Here is a 20,057-nt window from a genome sequence, read left to right as displayed (position 1 = left end):
TCGCATCATCTTTGGTGGCAAGGTCCTGCGTGGCTAAGGATGCCTGATTCTGAGTGGCCGACGATGAGCGCATTACTCCCAGACCTCGCGTTCCAGGAGAACTCGCGCGCGACAGTTCAGATCGCTAACGTCACGGAATCATGGGAGCTCGCGGACCGATATTCTTCGTGGCCAAAGCTCATTCGAGTGAGCGCGTACGTTCTCAGATTTATATCGCGGATTCAAAGGCGTGATGATATCGCTATTCAGTCGGAAAGTCCGTCTTCCCTGACCGCCAGCGAAGTACGAGCCTCAAGAAATTTTTGGGTGAAATACATTCAGCGCCAACTCTTTCCGCTCGAAATACGCGCTCTCACTCAGAATGAGTCGGTTCCTTCGAGGAGTCCACTCTTCGTGCTCAATCCGTTCCTGGATGAAGAGCAAATAATTCGGGTTGGCGGGCGGCTATCTCAGGCTCCGATACCCGGTCAAGCTCGACATCCGATAGTACTCGGCTCTCACCCGCTCGTCCGCTTACTCATATATCATACTCACTCTTCATGCAGGAACGCAATTGACCCTTGCTACGCTACGGCAAGAATTTTGGCTACTAAGAGCTCGAAGCACGGTCAGATCAATTCTACACGGGTGCGTAACCTGTGCTCGCGAGAGAGCTCTCACTCCATCTCAACTTATGGGAGATCTTCCCAAGGTCAAAGTGACTCCTCCCGCGCGCGCGTTCCTTCATAGCGGGCTGGACTACGCGGGTCCAGTACTAATTCGTTCGCGATCAGGTCGCGGAATCGCTTCAAAAAAGGCTTATATCGCATTATTCGTGTGCATGGCTACACGCGCTGTGCATCTGGAACTCGTCGAAGGCTATTCTACTCCCGCCTTTCTCGGAGCCTATTCCCGTTTTGTCGCACGGCGAGGTCTTCCCGAGTCGATTTACTCTGACAATGGCACTACATTCGTTGGAGCGGATCGCGAACTCGCCGCCGCGTTTCGCGCAACTCTTCGGGATCCCGATCTGTAGAATCGCACAGCCGCGGATAATGTCTCATGACATTTTATACCTCCCTCAGCTCCTCATTTCGGGGGGTTGTGGGAGGCCGGTGTTCGTAGTACAAAACATCATATTCGGCGTGTTGTGGGGGCTCATACTCTGACCTTCGAGGAGTTCTCAACGTTACTTTGCAATATCGAGGCGTGTTTAAATTCGCGTCCATTAGCACCGCTTTCCGACTCGCTGGATGACTATACGTTCTTAACTCCAGGGCATTTCCTCATAGGCTCCGCGCTTAATTCAATCCCGGAGCCCTCGCTTTTGCAAGTCAAAGAAAATCGGCTGACAAGGTGGCAGCTAGTTCGCCAAATGACCGAACGTCTTTGGAAGGTCTGGCAACAAGATTACATTAATACGCTGCAACAGCAAGTTAAATGGAGGCGCGTAAACCCACGCGCACTTCGAGTCGGACAACTCGTCTTATTGCGAAACTCGCTACTCCCTCCGTGCAAATGGGAGCTAGGCCGAATTAGTCTGTGTCATCCGGGATCGGACGGTCTGATTCGTGTCGTGACCGTGAAAACAGCATCTTCGGAATATAAGCGTCCCATCAGTAAAATATGTATTTTGCCAATCGACATTGAGAATGCGTCTAAGGTCGAGGGCAAAGCGTTGCTCTGACTCCAAATCTGCCGATCGCCTCGACTTCGCGTCATGAATTAATTCTTAGTCCATTCCATTTCGAAATTATTATTTCGAGGCGGGCGGTATGTTTCCAGTTCAAATCATTATGCGATGGTTCAAGTTAAAATACTCATGTATAGTCGAGTCAAATTAATTATAAGTTACCGTACCTTGTTTTCTCTTTCTTATTCTATTCATGTCAATTTATTTGATTAATCAAATTCAAAATTATGAAAATTGTGCAAATCATCATATTATTATATTCTTAAGAACATCCGTTCTACGCGCTGTATTTCGTCGAGAATCTTCTGTCTCGTTGGTTATGCGAAAGTAAGAATACGAGAAACTTCGACGATAGAGATAATAATATTTTGTGTGCGAAGCAAATAAGTTTTTGTCGTGGTCGTCCGTACACGCAAGGAAAGGTCGGCCCAAGCAAATAGCGAGTTTACCGGTCCGGTCCGGTGGCCGTTTTAAATCGTCGATGACGATACAATAATTAGCCCATTCGAGCCAATGAGACATTTTCCCGCCGAATTTGCTTCTCCCGGCTTTTTCTTCGCTTAAACGAGAGCAGGGAGGTTCGCTCTCTCTGCGAGAGATCGGCAGATTCAGATTCGAGAAGCGACGCGAGAAAGGTACACCGTATCCGAAACTGAGCGAGACAGAAGTCGGGAAGTGTCGGGAGTTATACGGCGCGCGAACTTGCATTTGCTGTCGATACGCGCGTCTTGAATAAGATTGCGCGGGCATTCTTGCTCATCATCGAGACAGAACCATTCTCGATCACTGTTTGATTAAAGACAATTAATTGACACCTTAATTCTATCGAGTGATCACTCTGTTCGCCTTCTTTTCCTCTCCCGCCTCCCATTTCACTCATTATACGAAAGTTACGCTATCGTCGTCGCTCGCGCTCTCGCGTTGGACTCGCTCTCGTAATCGCGCGCTCAGGGCCGTGTCTAGGCCGAGCGCCGCAAAATTTAAACGTTCACGCAGTTATTGCTCGCACTCTACTCGGAGTGAATTCCGGCATCTCAACGCGCGCATCACGCAACAATAAACACTAACTAAATATCAAATTTGTTTTACAATTATTATTAATATTTCTATTTTATTATTCAATACATTTTGTGTTTTTGTATTTTAGCTGAATGCATCGACGATGAATCTTTTTTAGAACTTACCGAAAATGATTTACAAACAATGAACATTAAAATGGGGCCTTAAAAACGCATAATGAAATTAATCAAGGAAAAAAAAAGAAAACAAACATATGTAAGGCTATGCTATGTACACAAGTGATCCTTTAATTTTGTACTATATAAGACATTTTAATGCTTACTCAAAAACTCTAGGTCATAATAAATAATTATATTGTTGAACATGATGGATCTGTGATATTAGAAGATAGTGTTCTATCATCTCCCTCTATGTCAAATCCCCCAATAAAATAATATGAACCGTCTGCAACGGAAGATAATGTTTTGGAACATTCTTTAAGTCCGCCCATACCTGAACTAAAACCACCAGAAGACAGATTCTCGGTAAATATGCATATTGAAATATAGTATTCTGAAGTATTCAGAATGTTAATTATATTTTTGTTTGCATCACTACATTACGGTAGAGCAGGCCTCTGACACTCTTCCGAAATATCCTATTACTACGTGGTTATTTAAAGTCCGCAAACCGCTAGATGGCATTAGGCAACTGTCGGTCCAATCCTCGATTAACTGTTGTAGCCGTATAGCTGTTCATCTCTGTGCCGATCATGATAATAGAAGTGATAGTAGTGATTATAAAAGTATTAAATAATGCCGCGCTGTATAGTTCCAGGTTGTACTTCTGGATACGATATTAATCACGAAAAAGTACATTTCTTTTACGTACCTAAAAATGAAAATATAATAAAGTTGTGGCAGACAGCAATAAGAAGAAAAAATTTTATCGTAAAATATAAACAAGCTTTGTGTGAAAAACATTTTTCACCTACAGATATTTTATGGAATCATATTATTTATGATAAAGAAGGAAATATTCTTGGTGTGGTAAGTTAGATTGATAAATAATTACTATTCATGATTAGCTTTAAAGGCTTTACAATGTTAACATTGATCTTTTATACGCATGATCTGTAAATAATTCAATAGTTAAGTCTGATAATTATATCGATTATAGTATGTAGTTAGTTATTGTAATTTTAATGGTCTTTAGTCTGCACCGTACAAACATCCCCGTTTAAGAAAAAATGCAGTACCAATTTATTTTCCTTGGACGGAAGAAACACAAATCGGTATGCAAACAGAATTATTTGAAAAAACTGTATTAAATACTGAAATAGAAAATACTAAAGACGGAAATAAATTATTACCATTATCATTTAATAAGGTCATACATCTATTGGAAAAAAAGGAATTAAATTTGCCAAATCAATGGACATATTTCATGTACATGAATAATAATATAAAATTATTAATATTTTTTTTAGCAACATGCAATTTAATTAATAGTTTTGAAAATAGATATACATTTTATGCATTAAAAGAAGTTGTGTTAAAAGAAGATATGACACTACAAGTAAATGTTTTAAAACAGCCTATCAAAAATATTCCAATATATTCCATAATAGTAAAAATACATTATACTATTGAAAATATAGAAGAACTAAAAGATTCTATATTTTCCGTGAACAACTTAAACATATGTTCAGGTGCAATTAATGTTACAAATGACATTAACGAATTTGGACATAGTTTTGTGAAAGATATTTGTAAGACAGACAGACATAAAGAATGTTTAATTTTGATACCGCAATCATTAAAAACGTGCAAGTTTTACTTAAATATTAAATTTTCTTTAAATCGAAAAAGACGGCGTTCAAAAACGGTAACAACTTTTATTAAAAGAATTAGATTATCTAAATCACCAGGATCACCAGTTATTGCAGAAAATAAAAAGAAATTCATGTTAAGAAGTAAATATTATAAAGCGGAAAAAATGAAAAAAAGAAGTAAATATGTAGCGGACAAATTAAAGGTAGAACTTGTCAATTGTCTGTCTAAAATGAAAGAAATATCTACGCAAACTGTCGAAGAAGAATTAAAAAAAAAAGAAATTCCCAAAAATCAACTCCATGCTATACATGAAATAGTACAAGCAGCAAAACATAAAAATCCAAAGGGACATACATATCACGAAGAGTGGATACTGTTATGTATGCTCTTGCATATGAAATCTCCGAGTGCCTATAATTTTCTGCGAAACTTCAGATACTACCTGTCCCATGTATTAGGACTATACGCAGGTAAACATAAAAAATCTAGTTTCATAATTAATGCTGTAAAATACACTAAAAGATAAATACATTAATAATATAAAAATATATTTACTTAAATAAGACATTCTATATTTTCATTAGGGTAGGGCGGGGCTGAAAGGTCCAGTTTGACTATTTCGAATTTTTTTGTCAAAACCGAGCCTACTATATTAAAATAAAGAATACTAATCAAATAAATAGTTATGTAACTATGTTTAACTCAATTTTTGGATCAATTATCATCATAGAAATGTGTCATTTGACAATTTTTCTAGACCTTGTCATCTGTCTCTTTTTGCCCCGTAGTAGGGGTAAAAAGAGACAGCCTGGAGACAAAAAGGTCCAGTATGCAATTTTAATACTAAAAAGGTTTTTTGAAATAATAACAGCATTTCAATAAATAAAATACAAAAGTCTTTTTATTTCAAAAACAAAAGTCAAAAGTACTGTAATTATTAACAAAAATATATATGTTTCATAATATTTAAACAGTACAGTCTTTATTACAAACCAAAGTATTTTTTTGGAAAACAAAAGCTTTTTTTTTTCATATCACAACATTCTTATTAATAATTTCTAACGTTGTTTATAACTGTTTAATCACTAATCAGTCTAAATGGAACACCAAAAGAACATTCTTTATGAATTCTACCATAGCCTGTCTTGACTTTAAAATCTTATAACAACTTCCTTAATCTTTTAAAGTTTTATAACAATCTTATAAAAAACAAAAGATATTTTTTTTAAACATAAAACAAATATTAAATTCTTCTTTAAATTAATTATTACAACATAGTAACTTAACTAACAGTATTTGGTATCTATCTATTTTTTCTTAATCAGACTCATCATTTCCTGAATCACAATTATTACAGACAAAGTAAATGCAATCTTTGTTTGAAACACATTTTTCATGTGCCCATTGTTTGCAAAAATTGCATTGAATCCAACCTTCACCTGGAAGACTGTCACTGTACTTCTCGCAGCAAATCAAACAAAAGTATTCATCATCAGAGCTGGAATCAGAGTTACCATCTTGAAAAAAAAGCTTTTTTCACTTGCTCAACTTTTTTATTCGCTTTGCTTTTCTTGTTTGCACTTTTAGTTTTTTTCTTATTTGCGATTTCTTGTTCTTTACGTAGATTTTATTTTTCGGGTGTATCCGTCAAAATAGCAGTTTTACGGCGTTTTCTATTTATAGTTGATTTTCGTGGTCCGGCTTTAGGTAGCAGTCGTACCATTTCGGGCGAAAAATCTCCCTGTGGCTCAACTAATGCTGATATCTGTGCATCATTCGATGGCTGCGGGCCTAACGACGTTGAAAGCTGTGGATTAGACAACACTGTTGGTAAAGAAGTAGACGATGTCGATGGCGCTGGCTCATTACTGTCAGTTTCCATAGGGCGATCCGTTACGTAACTAGGTGAAAAATCAGCGTCGTTAAATTTATTTTGGTTGAAGGGAAATATGCCAGTTTTTTCGAAACCACTCATTATGTTAGTAGGTGTCAAAGCTAAAGGTAAAGAAGTGCGGACGATTCCAGGGATATCATATATAGTCATTGTTTTTCCAGCATTATTTCGCATCCATGCATCTTGAGCTGAAGACAGATATCTCTTAAAAGGTCCATATACAGACACGTCAAGTGGCTGTAATTTGTGGGAACAATGTGGAGGAAAAGAGAGCATCACCACTCCATTTTCTTTAGCTAAATCTAGTGTTGTTACAGATAAGTGTAAAGAATGGTTGTCTAAAACCAACAGAACAGGTGATTCTTTACTAGGCTTAATGTGCTTGATAAAATGCTGCATAAATATGAGAAACTCGTCATTAGTAATCCCACCGCTAGAATTTCCAGCACCAATGCAATCAGGAGGACCATCCCGAATGAAATGGTCTTGAAACTTTTTGCGAGGGAAGATGAACATAGGTGGAATCGATGAACCTGTAGCTGAAACCGCTACTAATAGGGTTACATTAGTTCCCCGTTCACTTGATGTTACTGAACCAACATTTCGCTTTCCTTTAGCAGCAACTATTTTTGATGGTTTGGTGACAGTCGATACGCCAGTTTCATCTGCATTCCATATGGAAGAAGCTGTCAATTTAAATCGGTCCATAACTTCTGTTAATTTCGTATAAAACTCTTGCACATTAGATTTGTTGAACGACGTAGCTCTGCTGAGACTTGTTGCTTCAGGTTTTCTAATGGAGAGACTTGCATTTCGTTTAAGAAAAGCAGACATCCAATCTCTACCGGCCATTTTGTTGCTATGCCATGTTTCCGGTAAACTTATTTCATATTTAATGGCACAATCATAAGCCATGCGACGAACTTCTTTAGGACCTATGCCGTTGAAAATTTGTGCAAGTTTGAGTAAGTATTCTGTGAGACTGGCTTCTTGTTCTTTATTAAATATCTACCTTGGAGTACCATAGCCAAATCTCAAATTGACAGGATCATACCTCATTCGTTTTATAAATCTTGACAATGAAGTCTTATTTAATTCATAGTCACGACATACTTGCCTCAATGATTTATTTTCATTGATAACCAAATCTGCTGCACGTTGCATCAACTCTACAGATTTAGTGCCACGATCAGTTCTTCTTCTATAGTTGCGCATACTGAAACAAAAAAAAGTTTTTAATAACCAATATATTAATGGTGAGGTAGAAAGATTCAATGTGAGCTAAAAGGTCTACATTGGACCTTTTTACCCCAACCACGTGTAAGTATTTTTATAGGTTATAGAAAAATTTCCGCACAAACTAGCTAAAAACTAATAATAAATCGTGAAAAACAAATAAATCACGTATACTGATAAACTACGTTTAGGCATGGTAAACGAAATAAGACTGCTCGAAACTAAAAAGAATAATAGTTAAAAAATTTACTTACGTTAAAATTTTGAGATGCAGTCATCTATCTCCTACTAGCGGCGTCGGTCGACTGCCAGCGATGTCTCGTTATACCTCGCGCGCGCCCTTCTTACCGCTCGTATGGTTAGAAAGAACGATACGTCACTAGGTTTTTTAATACTTATGGTGGACCTTTATACCCGCGGACCTTTAAGCCCCGCCCTACCCTATTTTATTTATATTGGATAAAAAAACAATATTTTGTTTTTTCTTCACATAATCTTATTTTAAACAAAAAACAAGTAAAATATTTTATTTGATAATCTATTTTGTAATTGTTTTCTTATTTTAAGAAAAATTTAATTTACGTACAGATTATGACATTGTAATATAATATATATAATATGAAATGTTTCTTTAAAATTAACTTTAAATTTGACTTCAGTAAATTTAATTTTAATGTGACATTTAAATAATTAGTTTTTGGTTCATATAACTTTTAACGTAACTAAATTATTTGTATAAGCTTTCAATTTTAACTTAATTTTATACATTGTGGAAAAAATATTAATCAACACTACCATGATAATATAATATGTAGTACAGGGTACAGACTATATTATTATGTTATATTCACTTTAATTGCTCTAATCTTTCTAGATATTTATCTTTGATTGATACTCCATGTGGTTTCGATAAAAAATTTTTTTGAGATATTTAAGTTAACATTAAAGAAAAAAGAAGAAAAAGAAAAGCATGGTGTAATTCTGTTAGATGAAATTTATTTAAGAGAAAGTATAAGTGTAAATTCAAAAAAACTTAATATAGTGGTTTAATTGATTTTGGAATTGATGGGCCACGAGCATCGAATCTAAATGAAAAAGCAGATCACGGTTTGGTAATAATGTATCAACCAATAGCAGATTTTTATTCGCAACCTATTGGAGTATTTGCTTCAAAAGGACCTGTTTCAGGAGAAATTCTTGCACAGCTTATAATTAAGGTGGCTCTAAAGTGACATCGTTAGTCAATAATACAACTCACATAAAACTTGATAAAATATATTATGATTTTTATGATTAATATTATGATTTTTCCTAAACATCTTATCTAAATAAAAATTATTAATATTGATAATGTTCCCATTGATTTTTATAAGTAGTTTATAAATTTATAATAATTTTAAAAGATCGATTGATTAATGATGTCTTGATCGCAAGACCCATCTTCTTTCGCATCAGTGCGCAAGTACTGTGAAGATAGTGTAGATCTAGCAGCCGACTCGCCGTCTTCCCGCTGGCGTCTATAACCTCTTAACCATTTTACTTCCGTGACACGCATGCATCATCACTTTCTCAATTAAATTTTCTTAAAAATCCATGGCAACACACAATCTTTCATATACCACTGGAAAGCTTGTGATTTCATCTTTCAGTAATCAGTTTTTTATTAACATCTCTAGTTTTTCTTAAAAGATATCATATCATTTCCGGTAAAAATTCAATAACGTCCCATAAGAGCTATGTTAAAAAGTGATTTTTTATATTGCTTGTTTGCAATAATTTACATGGCAACAGGGTCTCAAATTTTAAGAGATGATTTATTATATATTAAAGAACAACCTCCCAAAGTTTTATTTATGTAGCTAGTCTTTTAGTTTACTTTCGGACCACCTTGAAGTGAGTTCTATGTTTACAGCGTTTACAATTATATTAAAGTTTTAAATTAAACTTTTAAAGAAATGCAATTTAATATTAATTATATTAATATATTTATTATTTATTTTATTTTATTATTAATATTTATACAATATTTACATTGTTGTTTTCATTACTTTATATATATATATATATATATATATATATATATATATATATATATGTATATATATATATATATATATATATATATATACAGGGTGTCCGTCCATAAATGTCCGAGCAAATATCTCGTAACTGGTTGAAGTTAGAAGAAAGTTTAATAAGGAAAATTTACATGGTTTTTAGTCGGCTACAAAATGCATGTAAAGAAATTTTTTTTACTCCTCACCTTTTTGAGTTATGAAGGTCAATGTAGGTTTTTTAAATGGGTACTTATATTTGGGTACTTAATTTTTTTTGCATATTTACATAGTAGAGGTAATTTTCAATCAAGTTATATTAGGAAAAAAATTGCTACGACGCATCGTTTACGAGATAATCGGCATGCAAAGTATTAAAGTAATAATTTGGATCGAGTATTGTTGAACAAATTTGGAATATCAAATAGGTTGAGAAAGTAAACATTGTTTTTTCGTGAAATATTTATTAACAAATTAATTAAGAAATGGTTCGAAATTGTTACCATCATGATCGATACAGCATTCAACGCGTTTTATAATGTTTCTTATTGTTAACTGCAGCATTTCTGTTGTAATACCTTCAACAGCTCTAGTGATTTTATGTCGTAAATCTTCTTCATTTTCAGGAATAGTTACATATACAATATCCTTAATATACCTCCAAAGGAAAAAATCGCAAGGTGTCAAGTCCGGAGATCTCGGTGGCCATCGTACAGGACCATTAGTACCCATCCAACAATTAGGAAATCTATTATTTAAAAAGTTAATTACAGCACGTGTATTGTGTGCTGGAGCACCATCTTGTTGAAAAATAATATTTCGAAAAACTGATAATGGAAGATCGCGTAAATAATCTGAGAAAGTTGTTTGCAAGAATTCCAAGTATTTGTCACCATTAAGATGACCATAGAAAAAGAAAGGTCCAATAATTTTTGTTCCGATGATTCCGCACCATACGTTCACCGAAAATCTGCGTTGGAAACCTTTATCTCTTTTCGCATGTGGATTCACATCGGACTAAGTATGCACGTTATGTCGATTTTCCATACCACAATTGGAAAAACAAGATTCATCAGACCATAATATTTTATTAAGAAAACCAAAGTCAGTGCGATAATTAACTCGAAGCCAGTGGCAGAACATTAATCGGCGATCTGCATCTCCTTCATGTAAAGCTTGTACTAAATTATCACGAAACGGTTTGAATTTGAATTTTTTTAGTACAGCGTGTACGTAACTTTTCGATAATTCTAAATTACGTGCTACTGTTCTTATGGATGTACGTCTGTTTTCAATAAAACTTAATAGCACACTTGTCTCTTTTTCTTCATCTGTTTTGATTGTACGTCGTTGTCTTGTTAGCGATCCTGTTTGACGCAATTGATCTTCAATTCGTCGAAATGTACGATTATTTGGTATTTTTCGTTCTGGATATTTTTGTTGATAAAGTAATCGTGCTTCATTTTCATTACGCATACTTAAATACCAGATCTCGAGCATATCACACTTTTCCGTAATTGTAAACATTGTTCTCACGCGCTCGTATGTAGACGATTGACTAACAGACTCATACTACCCTGTAATTCATATTACGTGCTATACAAATACTTTATTTACAAATCAAACAGTCGTGTATTTTGAAAAGTTGAAGGTCAGCGATCCTGTTCGATATAACAGACTTCATACGAGCGCGTGAGAACAATGTTTACAATTACGGAAAAGTGTGATATGCTCGAGATGTGGTATTACAACAGAAGTTGGGGGTATATTAAGGATATTGTTTATGCAACTATTCCTGAAAATGAAGAAGATTTACGACATAAAATCACTAGAGCTGTTGAAAGTATTACAACAGAAATGCTGCAGTTAACAATAAGAAACATTATAAAACGCGTTGAATGCTGTATCGATCATGATGGTAACAATTTCGAACCATTTCTTAATTAATTTGTTAATAAATATTTCATGAAAAAACAATGTTTACTTTCTCAACCTATTTGATATTCCAAATTTGTTCAACAATACTCGATCCAAATTATTACTTTAATACTTTGCATGCCGATTATCTCGTAAACGATGCGTCGTAGCAATTTTTTTCCTAATATAATTTTGATTGAAAATTACCTCTACTATGTAAATATGCAAAAAAAATTATAGGTACCTATTTAAAAAACCTACATTGATCTTCATAACTCAAAAAGGTGACGAGTAAAAAAAATTTCTTTACGTGCATTTTGTAGCCGACTAAAAACCATGTAAATTTTCCTTATTAAACTTTCTTCTAACTTCAACTAGTTACGAGATATTTGCTCGGACATTTATGGACGGACACCCTGTATATATATATATATATATATATATATATATATATATATATATATATATATAGGCTATTATCTTATTGGAAAAAGTTGGTGCCAAAGTTCATGGTGTTATAACTGGGTGCAAGTACTAATAGAAAATTTTGGAAAATAATGGGTATTTGTGCAGAAAGAAATAAGTTAATAAATAGTTTTCAGCATCATGTAGAAAATGAACGTTCTATATACGTTTTTTCTGATACGCCGCATCTAATAAATCAATAAGAAATAGACTTTATAATAAAGATTTACAGGTATATTTACAAGTATATCATAACAAAGTATATTACAACCCGGGTACGCCAAGTTTTTGCTTCACTCTGATCCCGTTGATCATTTGGTCACTTTATGCCCGTTTTATGATACCATACTTTAGGTCTTATTTTTTTCGTAATGTACTTGATTAATCGTATGAGTCTCATATTTATTTTTAAACAGTTAATTTTTTAATAAATAACATTTTTTACCCATTTATGTACTTGGCGTATCTTTTGTATCTTTGTAAGGTTTTTTTAATAGGATTACGAATATCCTTTCTTGTCATTAGCTTCCCAACGAAGCACTTGTAAAATGGGATCATTTCCGAATTTTACATGAAAAAGATAAGACACTACCAGCCAAGATGCGTGTGTGTTCGAAAATAACATCCAATCACTTGATACTAAATAATGCTACAAAAATGAGAGTTCGATTAGCTGTACAAGAATGAATGCTTTTGGATTATTTCATAGAGCAATAAAAATTTTATATAAAATTTTGAAATACGTAACTTTATTATCTGTATAGGTTTTCAGTAAATCAATGGTCTACAATTCTATAAAAATTTTCTAGGTGAATTAAAAGATTGTGACAGTACGGCTAATTTTTGTGATTGGATTAATGATTTATTTGACGCTTTAAATCAGAACAAATCTTCTGTAAGTGTGACGACTGAAAGCACACATTACAAAGTAAAGTTTGTTATTAGTGCACACAGTGCACTTTAAATAATTATTTAATAATATGCTTTTATACAGGGTGATTCAGAACGACCCATGTGTCCCTGTAAAGACGTGTTCTTGAATAAATTCTGAGACGATTTTTCCTGTACGAAAATTTTGTCCAACGCTTACTTTTTGAATAATAAGAGGATAAAGTTAGCAAATCACGGGCCGTGTACACATGGTAGACAAAGGCGGCGGAACTCACCGTCCGACACGGGTAAGCGCCCGCGTCGGTCGGTGAGTTGCGCCGCCTTTGTCTACCATGTGTACACGGCCCGTGATTCGCTAACTTTATCCTCTTATTATTCAAAAAGTAAGCGTTGGACAAAATTTTCGTACAGGAAAAATCGTCTCAGAATTTATTCAAGAACACGTCTTTACAGGGACACATGGGTCGTTCTGAATCACCCTGTATATTAAAAAAAATTACATTCCAATTTTTTATTAGATTTTAGAAGATTCCCTTAAAAAATTAAATAATTGGGAGGAACAGAGCGATAATGGTATTATTTCGAAAGATCTTTTCTTAACGAAGCAAACTGCAGACGGGCTTCGCGTGACTATCAAATCAACATTAGATTTGATAAAATATTTAAAATGAATGCTGGATTTGATACTGTATTTATAGGACGAAGCAAGATTCTCTGGAGGTTTGTAAACAACATCAAAACAAATATAACTGCTATATACATACAGGGTAGTCAAAAAGTATTGGACCCGCCCAATATTTCCGTTCCCTTGCATTTTACAAGAAAATGTTTCAGACAAAAGTTGTAAGGTTTAAAAAGATCTATTTAGTGATCTTATCAGTTTGACCTTGGATGGCGTCGCCAAGGTCAGATCGAAATTAAATTTACTTTTTTAAATGGAACATCTAACTTTTTATTACATATTCTTGTAGCTTATCTCGAGACATTTCCAAAATACTACAAGAAAGTTTATTTTCGTTGAGTACTTTCCGAGTTGTGAGGCTTGAAAGCTACAGTGTACTGTAGTGTGGGTCCAGCCAGTTAAGGCAAGAGTGGAGTGTGGGTCCGGCCAGTTAAGGCAAGTGTGGCGTGTGTCCGGCCAGTTAAGGCAAGTGTGGCGTGTGTCCGGGCAATTAAGGCAAGTGTGGCGTGTGTCCGGCCAGATACGGCAAGAGTGGCGTGTGGGTCCGGCCAGTTAAGGCAAGAGTGGCGTGTGGGTCCGGCCAGTTAAGGCAAGAGTGGCGTGTGGGTCCGACCAGTTAAGGCAAGAGTGGCGTGTGGGTCCGGCCAGTTAAGGCAAGTGTGGCGTGTGTCCGGCCAGTTAAGGCAAGAGTGGCGTGTGGGTCCGGCCAGTTAAGGCAAGAGTGGCGTGTGGGTCCGGCCAGTTAAGGCGAATTTTATTCCAATTGGTCAGCTTGGGCAAAATATTCAATTGTACCAAACAATTCACAACAAATGTTCAAATTGTTGTCCTTCAACAGCCTGGCAATGTGCCAATCTGTTATAAACAGCTGAAACTGCATTCCGGTACGTTTCCGGCGGTATTAGTTGTACCTCTTGAGTTATTCACCCTCTTAAATCATCTAAATCTTGAGGTTTGGTGGCATAAACTTTACTTTTCAAGTAACCCCACAAAAAAGGTCAAGTGGGGTCAAATCTGGAAACCGAGGTGGCCACTCAATATGACCCCTTCGCCCTATCCACCTGTCCTGAAAGACCTCATTCAAATATTGACGGACAATGACACCATAATGAGGTGGAGCTCCATCCTGTTGGAAATAAATTTCATCCATATTTCCACCAGCTATGTCTCGAATAGCTATGTCTGGAACAATTTGTTCGCGAAGCATGACTGTGTAAACCTGTGCTGTCAAATTGCCTTCAATGAAGAAAGGACCAACTGGTCTATCATTAAGAATACTAGCCCATACGTTAAGTTTTTGCGGATATTGGGTATGATTGTCTCTTTTCCAATGAGGATTAACGTCACTCCAGTATCTACAATTGTGTCTATTTATATTTCCAGTCAGTTCAAATGTTGCCTCATCAGAGAAAACAATATTATTAAGTAATAGAGGGTCCTCGGCAATCATCTCCATTATAAGGTCACAAAATTCGATGCGTCTATTAAAATCGTCTTCGGACAAATCTTGGCACAAATGGAGTTTGTATGGATGCCATTTATTGAATTTCAAAATTTTACTGACAGATCCATGAGAGATTTTGTGTTCTTGTGCAACGCGATCGATGGAAATATGGGGATTTTCAACGACAGACTGTAAAACATTTAATGCCTTATCATTATATGTTGCTGTTTTACGTCGACCAGATCTCGGACGGTTTTTAACGCTACCAAGGTCCTCGAAACGTTGAATAGTTTCGAATAGCAGCACTCACGTCGTGGACGTGATTTCCTATCACTTACCTGTTTAATTCTTCCTTACTCTAATTAAGAATGGCGGAGCTTTCTAAAAAAGATCGAATAACACTGTTAATGATGCGAGGATAGGGAGATCAACAAAGAGGGTATAAAACAGTAACGCGATTATTTAATGAAAACTTTCGGAATAAAAATGATAGGATCTCTAAAAGTACTGTAATCCGTACTATTCAACGTTTCGAGAACCTTGGTAGCGTTAAAAACCGCCCAAGATCTGGTCGACGTAACACAGCAACATATAATGATAAGGCATTAAATGTTTTACAGTCTGTCGTTGAAAATCCCCATATTTCCATCGATCGCGTTGCACAAGAACACGAAATCTCTCATGGATCTGTCAGTAAAATTTTGAAATTGAATAAATGGCATCCATACAAACTCCATTTGTGCCAAGAGTTGTCCGAAAACGATTTTGATAGACGCATCGAATTTTGTGATCTTATGATGGAGATGATTGCCGAGGACCCTCTATTACTTAATAATAGTGTTTTCTCTGATGAGGCAACATTTGAACTGACTGGAAATGTAAATAGACACAATTGTAGATACTGGAGTGACGTTAATCCTCATTGGAAAAGAGACAATCATACTCAATATCCACAAAAACTTAACGTATGGGCTGGTATTCTTAATGATAGACCAGTTGGTCCTTTCTTCATTGAAGGCAATTTGACAGCACAGGTTTACACAGTCATGCTTCGCGAACAAATTGTTCCAGCTATTCGAGACATAGCTGGTGGAAATATGGATGAAATTTATTTCCAACAGGATGGAGCTCCACCTCATTATGGTGTCATTGTCCGTCAATATTTGAATGAGGTCTTTTAGGACAGGTGGATAGGGCGAAGGGATCATATTGAGTAGCCACCTCGGTCTCCAGATTTGACCCCACTTGACTTTTTTTGTGGGGTTACTTGAAAAGTAAAGTTTATGCCACCAAACCTCAAGATTTAGATGATTTAAGAGGGAGAATAACTCAAGAGGTACAACTAATACCGTCGGAAACGTACCGGAATGCGGTTTCAGCTGTTTATAACAGATTGGCACATTGCCAGGCTGTTGAAGGGCAACAATTTGAACATTTGTTGTGAATTATTTGGTACAATTGAATATTTTGCCCAAGCTGATCAATTGGAATACAATTCGCCTTAACTGGCCGGACCCACACGCCACTCTTGCCTGAACTGGCCGGACCCACACGACACTCTTGCCTTAACTGGCCGGACACACGCCACACTTGCCTTAACTGGCCGGACCCACACGCCACTCTTGCCTTAACTGGCCGGACCCACACGCCACTCTTGTCTTAACTGGCCGGACACACGCCACACTTGCCTTAACTGCCCGGACACACGCCACACTTGCCTTAACTGGCCGGACACACGCCACACTTGCCTTAACTGGCCGGACCCACACGCCGCTCTTGCCTTAACTGGCTGGACCCACACTACAGTACACTGTAGCTTTCAAGCCTCACAACTCGGAAAGTACTCAACGAAAATAAACTTTCTTGTAGTGTTTTGGAAAGGTCTCAAGATAAGCTACAAGAATATGCAATAAAAGGTTAGGTCTTCCATTTAAAAAAGTTAATTTAATTTCGATCTGACCTTGGCGACGCCATCCAAGGTCAAACTGATAAGATCAGTAAATAGATCTTTTTAAACCCTATAACTTTTGTCTGAAACATTTTCTTGTAAAATGCAAGGGAACGGAAATATTGGGGGGGGGGTCCGATACTTTTTGACTACCCTGTATAACATAAATGTAAAATGTGTATATTTATGTGTTATGTAACAATATATATATATATATATATATATATGTATATATATATATATATATATATAATATTTATTTTAATAATTTATGTATTTTTCAGGAAAGGTAATATTTATTTTTGTAATATTTATTATAATAATTTATATATTTTTCAGAAAAACTAATATTTATTTTTGTAATATTTATTTTAATAATTTATATATTTTTCAGAAAAGCTAATATTTATTTATTTTAATAATTTACATATGTTTCAGGAAAGCTAACATTTATTTTTGTAATATTTATTCTAATACTTTACATGTATTTTTCAAAAATAGTTACATTATTTTTTGTAATATTTATTTTAATAATTTATATATTTGCTAATATTTCATTTATCAATATAAGTTTGTTGAACCAAAACACTGATATTATAAATACACGAAAATGATTTTTAAAGTAATAGAAACAGAATGATTAATACATTTATATTCTAAATATTTATAGTATAATTTGATTTAACATGTTTAATAGTAATTATATGATTTAAGTTGTTTATTACTAATTTCTTTGTTTAATTTTGTTTGATATATTAGAGATTTTTTGAGATGATAAGGCATGCAGCAGGATCTAATGATCATCCAGGAATGCCAACTTTTCTGCAGATGTATAAAATTTTAAGTACTTTTAGTGTAATTCAACCACCATAATATGGAAATTGTACAGTTTTTAAGAATGACGAATAGTCAACGAGGCCGATGGTTACTATTTCGGATATAAAAGAATTATATAATAATTCTTACCATGATCAGTCATCTTTAACAAAGTTAAAAGAAAAATGAAATGATATTAGTAATGATGATGAATTAAATTTTTATCTATTCTTAGATGATAATTATAATCGACCAGAAATTATTAACTGTGTTGTTTATCAAGTAACAGGATATTTATCTCAACACATTTTGAAGCCGGTAAAATGTGATGTATGCCAAACAGCATATACAGCAGATATTACTGAAAATACTGTATCTACAGAATATAGTCCTTTTTCACCTGCTTTATTAACAAATATAATGTTGCAAAAGTCGGAAAGACGCATAATACACCCTAATCTAAAATTGTATAATTGAATACAATATTTAGAAGACTTATTTTCTAAATACTGCCATCGCTCAGACGTGTATGAAATGATAATAGAAAATATTTATACGCCTAATTTATCATTTCCATGCAAAAATCATGGCGATAAAATATTAGTACAAATAATACAATATTATATTCTTTTACGAATGAGACAATATACTAAAAGAATTAATACAGAAAAGAAATATTTGAGTCAACAAATAAAAAAAAGTCTAAATTTTATAAAACATAAATAATGTAGAATATATAATATTAACATTAATAAATAAACAATATAAACAAATTATAGTAAGTTTATTTTTTGTATCTTATCCTCACTTCATTTTTAATGGTAATCGTGTTAATCAAACAAAAATAGACGTTATATATATATATATATATATAGAGGAGAAGAGGGTAATATGGCACCCATTTTCATTTTATTGAATCATTTTGTTAATAATTAATATTTTCTATTGAAACTTGAACGATTACATTCGTCAAAATGTTGTTTGACAGATTCTAGGCTCAAAATAATGAGATATTTATTATTTAGGATGTGATTTATAAAAATCTAATGCTCTGCATAATCGGTGGCAGAAAAAAAGTGGTTGTAATATGGCTATCTATAAGAATAATTTAAAAAAGTTAGTTTAGTTTAGGAGAAACACAGTACGAGGTGTGTTCAAAAAGTATCGCGAATTTTGTGTTTTTTCAAAAATTATTTATTTATTCATGAATATCTATTTTGTCCCCTTCAAAGTAATCCCCATGAGATATTATACACTTGTGCCAACGGTTTTTCCAATCTTCGAAGCACTTCAAAAAATCATTTTTTTTTATCTTGTTCAGCTCCTCCTTCGATGCCGTCTTTATCTCGTCAAGCGTAGCGTAACGTCGTCCTTTCATGGGCCTCTTCAGTTTAGGGAACAAGAAAAAGTCACAGGGGGCCAGATCTGGGGAATACGGTGGCTGCGGCATCATTAGTGTGTTGTTTTTGGCCAAAAAGTCGCGCACAAGCAACGATGTGTGAGCAGGGGCGTTATCGTGATGCAAAAGCCAATTTTTGTTCTTCCACAAATCCGGGCGTTTCTGGCGGATTGCTTCGCGCAAATTGCGCATAACTTGCAGGTAATATTCCTTATTGACCGTTCTACCCTGTGGCAAGAACTCATGATGCACCACGCCCCTGCAATCGAAGAAAACTGTCAGCAAAACTTTCACATTCGACCGAACTTGGCGCGCTTTTTTCGGTCTTGGTTCGTGCGGCAGCTTCCATTGAGATGATTGAGCTTTGGTTTCCACGTCATAACCATAAACCCACGATTCGTCACCAGTTATGACCCTCTGGAGCAAATTTGGGTCGTCGCGGACAGAGTCCAACATCTCATTAGCAATGTTCATACGATGCTGTTTTTGGTCGCAATTGAGCAATTTTGGTACGAATTTCGCGGCGACCCGTCTCATGCCCAAATCATTGATAAAAATCGAATGGCACGAGCCAATCGATATGTTTAGGTCCTCAGCAACTTCTCTAACGGTGATTCGACGATTGGCCAATACCATTTTCTCCACTTCATTAATTTTTTCGTCTGTTGTTGAAGTGCTCGGGCGTCCGGCACGCTCTTCGTCGTTCACATCTTCTCGGCCTTCTGAGAACATTTTGTACCACCGATAAACGTTGCTTCGGTCCAAGGTAGCTTCTCCGTATGCCACAGTCAACATTCGGAATGCA

General features: G+C 35.3%; 1 protein-coding gene across 1 annotated transcript; it reads left to right on the top strand.

Moving 5' to 3' along the window:
* Positions 1–39: 39 nt before the first annotated feature.
* On the top strand, positions 40–1,666 carry LOC105206966. The gene is made up of 2 exons (XM_026131452.1): positions 40–607; positions 1,065–1,666. Exons 1-2 carry the CDS (start codon positions 40–42, stop codon positions 1,664–1,666), a joined length of 1,170 nt encoding a protein of 389 aa, XP_025987237.1.
* Positions 1,667–20,057: the final 18,391 nt, after the last annotated feature.

This window comes from Solenopsis invicta, chromosome 13, assembly GCF_016802725.1.
Source record: "Solenopsis invicta isolate M01_SB chromosome 13, UNIL_Sinv_3.0, whole genome shotgun sequence".
Classification (NCBI taxonomy): Eukaryota; Metazoa; Arthropoda; class Insecta; order Hymenoptera; family Formicidae; genus Solenopsis; species Solenopsis invicta.
This window is presented reverse-complemented; position numbering and strand designations above follow the sequence as displayed.

Excerpts from the sequence above, each read along its gene's own strand:
- LOC105206966 (XM_026131452.1), top strand. The coding sequence starts at position 40 with ATGCCTGATTCTGAGTGGCCGACGATGAGCGCATTACTCCCAGACCTC. Across the intron at positions 608-1,064 it reads TACTAAGAGCTCGAAGCACG|CTCCTCATTTCGGGGGGTTG; the intron begins GTCAGATCAATT and ends TACCTCCCTCAG.